Source organism: Staurois parvus, unplaced genomic scaffold (assembly GCF_062004578.1).
Source record: "Staurois parvus isolate SC_StPar_1 unplaced genomic scaffold, SC_StPar_1.0 ptg000165l, whole genome shotgun sequence".
Classification (NCBI taxonomy): Eukaryota; Metazoa; Chordata; class Amphibia; order Anura; family Ranidae; genus Staurois; species Staurois parvus.
Window position 1 is genome coordinate 19475861 of NW_028317961.1, and position 6000 is coordinate 19481860.

Below are 6000 nucleotides of genomic sequence, written 5' to 3' on the forward strand. Positions count from 1 at the left end.
ATTGGGATGGTTGGGCCAGAAATGGTACTGGAAAACACTTCTATTTATTATGAAAAGTGAAATTCTGCCCGAAAAAGTGAACTTATCCTTTAGGAGTTGCAAGAGAAAAATATAGTTATAGGCTGGAATGGATGTTGTAAATACAAAAAACCCCCAAAAACCTTACAACCAAAGTTGAGCACAAATTAAATTTGCCATACTAACAGCCCCACAAGGGCCCCACACTCCACTCAGACAGTTGTTCTCACTGAAAGTTTAACCCTCTCCTCTTGCTTTCATGATAAACCTGTTTCTACCAGTAGCTGGACTAATAGATGGATTAATATAACAAGCGGGAACAAAGTAGCAATAACAATTTTGCAGGGGGTCTAAAACTAAAATAAAAAGTTTTGCCTTTACCTACACTTTAAGACTGGTAACATACACTATTTCTATATGGCACATCTATTGGAATAATAATAACTAATAGTAGAAACTGTCACTTAAAATGATGGTTACTTATTAGCTAGGGTTTGACTGGAATTCTAATTTAATGTTTTTGTCTAGCCACAGAAGCATGACGAGTGCACAGTACAATATCATGGAGAGCTGCATTTGAGAATCAGACTTGAAATACCCCCAATTCCCACAACTTTCCAGTATTCATCACATGGTATGTACAGTATGTTGGAGCCTGAGGTTTTAGTCATCATCTATACTATGATGTCTTGTTGTAATGGTTTTCCTTATACAGGTGTGGAAGGTAAACATTTGGGAGTGATCCAGCTTCATCTTGTAATAAGAAATGCCAAGAATTTGCCATCACGGCCAGATGGAACTTTAAGTCCATTTGTAAAAAGGTGAGTCCACCAAACATTTTACTATTGTTTTGTATTTATCAAAACAACTTTTTTTAACATAAGATACCTCTCTCTCTCTCTCTCTCTCTCTCTCTCAAATAATTATTTGATCCCTTGCAGATTTTGTAACTTTGTCCACTTATAAAGAAATGAGCGGTCTATAATTTTTATCATAGGTGTATTTTACATGATAGAGACAGAATATCAACCAAAAATCCAGAAAAAACACAATACAAAATATTATAAATTGGGTTGCAGTTCAGAGAGAAAAATATGTAATCGATTCCCTACCATGTGGTACACAGATTAGTCCTGTCAATGTAAGAAGGTGCTCCTAACAACTACTTGTTATGTGTATAAAGACACCTGTCCACAGAATCTCTTTCTTGGGCACCACCATGGGCAAGACAAAAGAGCTGTCAAAGGACGTCAGGGAAAAGATTGTAGACCTGCACAATGCTGGAATAGGCTACAACAGGGCTTAAAATTTCAAGTCCCAAGCTACTAGCCAGGCCTTAGAGTTATTCGCCACCAACAAACACACACAGAGACACAGACATGTACATACACACACAGAATCATGTACACACACGCACAGAGACACATGTACATACATACAGACACATGTATACACACACAGGCACGTACAGACACGCATACACATAGATACATGTACATACACAGAAATACACATCTTTCCCCTCTCTCTTCCCTCTCTCTCTCTTACTTCCTTTCTCACATCTGAGGCTGCTGATCTCTGGGCAGCAGGAAGGGGGGGGGGGGGGTTTGCAGCCTTATGTGATCCGTCAGCGTAAGGAGGGAGGCAGGGAGATCCCACAGAACACAGCACAGCTCACCTGCTCCAGGCTTATTCCTCTCCAACACTTCTCCTCTCCCTGCTCCAGGCTGTCCCTTTGCCCCGGCTCGTCAGCTGCTGGAGGGAGAGGTACAGGAGCATCGCTCTGCAACTGCCCTCCCCCGCATCGATTCTCCTGCTGTCCGGGCCACTGCAAGGGTACCAGTGCGACCCTCTGCTGGCGGCCCTGCATGGCTCTGTCCGCTGCTGCCCAAAAGGTCCCTTCTTCCCGGGGAGCGGTGCCTCACGGTAGATACGCCCTGCCCTGGGGGACACACTCGCCCCCACCATAATTTCCACTCGCCATTGGCGAGCAGGCGAGGGGAAATTTCATGCCCTGGGCTACAAGACCATCAGCAAGAAGCTTGGTAAGAAGGAGACAACTGTTGGAGCAATTATTCACAAATGGAAGAAATACAAAATAACCATCAATCGCTCTCCATGCAAGATTTCTCCTCATGGGGTAAGGATGAGAAAAGTGAGGGATCAGCCCAGAACTACATGGGAGGAGCTTGTGAATGATCTCAAGGCAGTTTGGATCACAGCCGCCAAACAAATCATTGGTAACACAATACGCCACCATGAACTGAAATCCTGCAGTGCCTGCAACGCCCCCCCTCCTCAAGAAGGCACATGTACAGGCCCATCTGAAGTTTGCCAATGAACATTTGAATGATTCAGATAAGGATTGGGAGAAAGTGCTGTGGTCAGATGACACCAAAACTGAGCTCTTTGACTCTCCGTGTTTGGAGGAAGAAAAATGCTGACTATGACCCTAAGAAAACCATCCCTACAATCAAGCATGGAGGTGGAAACATTATGCTTTGTTACTGTTTTTCTGTTAAAGGTAAAGGCCGACTTTTCTGCATTGAGGGGCCAATGAACATGGCCATGTATTGTAAAATCTTGGATGAGAACTTTCTTCCCTCAGCCAGAACACGGAGGATGGGTCGTCGATGGTTCTTCCAGCATGACAATGACCCAAAATTAACTGCCAAGGTAACAAAGGAGTGGCTAAAGAAGAAGCACATTAAGGTCATGGAGCCTAGCCAATTTCCAGATTTTAAACCTATAGGAAATTTATGGAATGAGCTGAAACTTTGAGTTGCCATGCGACAGGCAAGAAACCTTAAGGATTTAGAGAAGATCTGTAAAGAAGAGTGGATCAAAATCCCTCTTGATATGTGTACAAACCTGGTAACCAACTACGAGAAATGTCTTACCTCTGTGCTTGCCAACAAGGGTTTCTCCACCAAGTATTAAGTCATGTTTTGCTTGGGGATCAAATACTTATTTTACTCACTGAACTGCAACTCAATTTGTCATTTTTTTCACACAAATAGAGCTTTCTTTTAGTGGTATTTAACCACTTGCCCTCCAGAGGATTTACCCCCCCCCTTCCTGACTAGGCCATTTTTTGTGATACGGTACTGCGTAACGTTGACAAATACACAGTCATGTAAATTAAATTTATGGCCTTTTTTCCCACAAATAGACCTTTCTATCGGTGGTATTTGATTACCTGTGTGGGGTTTATTTTTTGCCCAATAAACAAAAAAAGACTGACAATTTTGAGAAAAAAACCCAAAATTTTTGACTTTTTGCTATAAAACATATCCAATAAAAAAAATAAAAAAATCAAATTTAATCATAAATTTGGGCCAAAATGTATTCTGCTACATGTCTTTGCTAAAAAAAAAATCCCAATACGTGTAAATTAATTGGTTTACGTGATAGTGATAGCCTCTACAAATGGCGGTATATATACTGGAATTTGTATTTATTTATTTATTTTTTATACTAGTGATGGTGGCGATCAGTGACTTATAGCGGGACTGCGGGACTAGGTCAGGCATTCGGACACTGGGTGGGAACTGACTAACTGCCACTGACATTCCACTGACACTAATACAGGGATCACTGCTATTAAAAAGCACTGACACTGTAGTAATGACACTGGGCAGGAAGGGGTTAACATCTGGGGGTTACCTGTGTGCTGTGTGTGTTTTACTAGGAAAACATGCTGCTGTGTATTTCTCATAGCAGCATATTATTGCTGGCAGGAGAGAGACTTGTGTTGTTTACACACAGGTCCCTCCCTGTCAGTGTTACTCAGCGATCGCTGGGACCTGGTGATTGACATCCGTAGCCGCCAATGGCAGCGCGGGAAGGGCGGCGCGTGCCCTGTACCCAGAAATGCAAATCACGTATATATGAGCAGCTCTGCCACCCTGTAGCAGTATTTCTGCTATAGGGCGGAGGGGAAGCAGTTAATATTCTGTCTCTATCATTTAAAATGCACCTATGATAAAAAATTATAGATCCTTCATTTCTTTGTAAGTGGGCAAACTTACAAAATATCTGCAGGGGAACAAATAATGATTTTCTTGAATGTATACACACACTGTATATATATTATAAAAATGTAATAATATTTTTTTCTTTTTTTTTACATGTAAGCTGTCTCATCCTGCCAAACAAACATGAATTAAAGCAAAGGACCCCAGTGCTAAGAAGACAAACCTGTCCTGAGTGGAATCACACCATCATTTATAACCTTATGAATCAAGACGATCTGAAGAAGTCACGACTAGATCTTACTGTTTGGGACCAGGGTCTGAATGAGCACTTTGTGGGTGGGACCAGTTTGAGCATCGGTAAGAGGAAACAGACAAATACCGATAAATACCATCCTCTCACCTTACATTGTGCCTTATTATAGCATTATGCCCCAAGCGGGCTTCTTGCTTATACTAATCTTTTGAAACAATTGATGGAATTGACATGCCTAAATGTGGACTAACCCACTTTAAAGTAGGAATACAAGAAAAAGTGATCTGGGAAGCTTAAAAGTTTTTAAACTTACCAGATAAGTTCTGCTTTTGGAAAAGCTAAAAGCAAGAGTGCAAGCTTGAATGCAGCTTTACTCTCCCATATGTAAATGTCAAGGGAAAACTAGTAGAGCAGATAGGAAGGGGGGGAAACAAAACTGGGAAAGGAGCAAGGCAGCAAGGTACTGGGTACAGAGCAGGATCAAGAGTTAATGGCAATAGAGTCTGGCAGCAGCACGACAAACAGGTTACAAGGCAGGAGCAGCTAAAACATTGACGCAAGGAGCAATAGCAGAGGTGGAACTTAAGTGCCCTCCCAGCAGGTGTGGCCAGGTGGAGTTGATTGCTGGAACCTGCTGACTGCTGGGGGCTGACTGCTGGGGGACACCTGCTGGTGGAAACTACAACTGCAGCTTTCTGCACAGGGAAGCACAGTGCCACCAGCAGGTGAATCAGGTCGTGACACCCTTGTTTACATACTCACCTCTCCTGTATTGAAGTACTCTACCTTGAGCACCCACCTTCCTGCACATAAAATACCAGCAGTAAAGTCACAAGGCCCGGATCCTATGCTTTGCCCGAAGGATGTTAAATTTATATGGAGACACAAGCAACCATCAACAGATCCTTTCTTTCAAAATATTTTTCCCATTCGCATATGCTCTTAGACTATTTAAGAATGCATGTTTATGTCTATGGTGGATAGAATTGGAAATGCAGTTAGTCATCCCCAGCAGGGAAAACAACAGTTAAAAGGCCCAACCCCATTAATCACTAATTTTGTGAACAGTGAGCACAGGTGTTGGCTGTTCTCAGTTTCACCCATGAAAATAAAGATCCATGCTTGATCTGACTGGATGGCATCAGTATGTTAATTTCTGTGGGCGCCTGAAGAAGCTGGAGGGTCAGACTGCTGTCTAAATCCAAAGCATAATATTTTTTGTAACTGGACTGACAATTTATTGGTTATGGGTAGAGAATTACTTTGTACTCCCAGTCGCCCAATTTAGATTAACATCTTGTATCTTTTTGCTCCACAGGTGATGAAGCCAGTGCATCAGTCTACCACCAATCTGCCCAGTTATTATGGAAGCAACTGCTCAGCACACCCAACACATGGGTAGAAGATTCTCTTGTACTATATCACAATAAAGGGTCTTTTTGCTTCTAAATGTCATCTGGATAATATCTTCCATAATTACCTATCATCTAACTGTTCCTCAATTCCTTCTCGGTGTGTGGCTTACATCCCCTCAATACATACTGCTCAGCCAAGTGTACCTTTGCATGAATAGAACACAGTGTCTGGTATTTGGTGATTGTGCTCTCTAATATATACTATATTGCCAAAAGTATTGGGACACTCCTCCAATTCATTCGATTCAGGTGTTCCAATCATCTCCATGGCCACAGGGGTATAAAATCAAGCACCTAGACATGCAGACTGCTTCTACAAACATTTGTAAAAGAATGG

At 42.1% G+C, this 6000-nt stretch overlaps 1 protein-coding gene across 1 annotated transcript in view; it reads left to right on the forward strand.

Moving 5' to 3' along the window:
• The window catches only part of SYTL3 (synaptotagmin like 3), an 85801-nt gene extending 80103 nt beyond the window's left edge, over nucleotides 1-5698 (forward strand). Inside the window, exons 13-16 of the mRNA XM_089676283.1 lie at nucleotides 547-652; nucleotides 734-839; nucleotides 4156-4352; nucleotides 5567-5698. Of these exons, the coding sequence (XP_089532409.1) occupies nucleotides 547-652; nucleotides 734-839; nucleotides 4156-4352; nucleotides 5567-5697 (540 nt within the window). The 3' untranslated portion in view covers nucleotide 5698. The remainder of the gene's footprint in view (nucleotides 1-546; nucleotides 653-733; nucleotides 840-4155; nucleotides 4353-5566) is intronic.
• The last annotated feature ends 302 nt before the right edge of the window (nucleotides 5699-6000 follow it).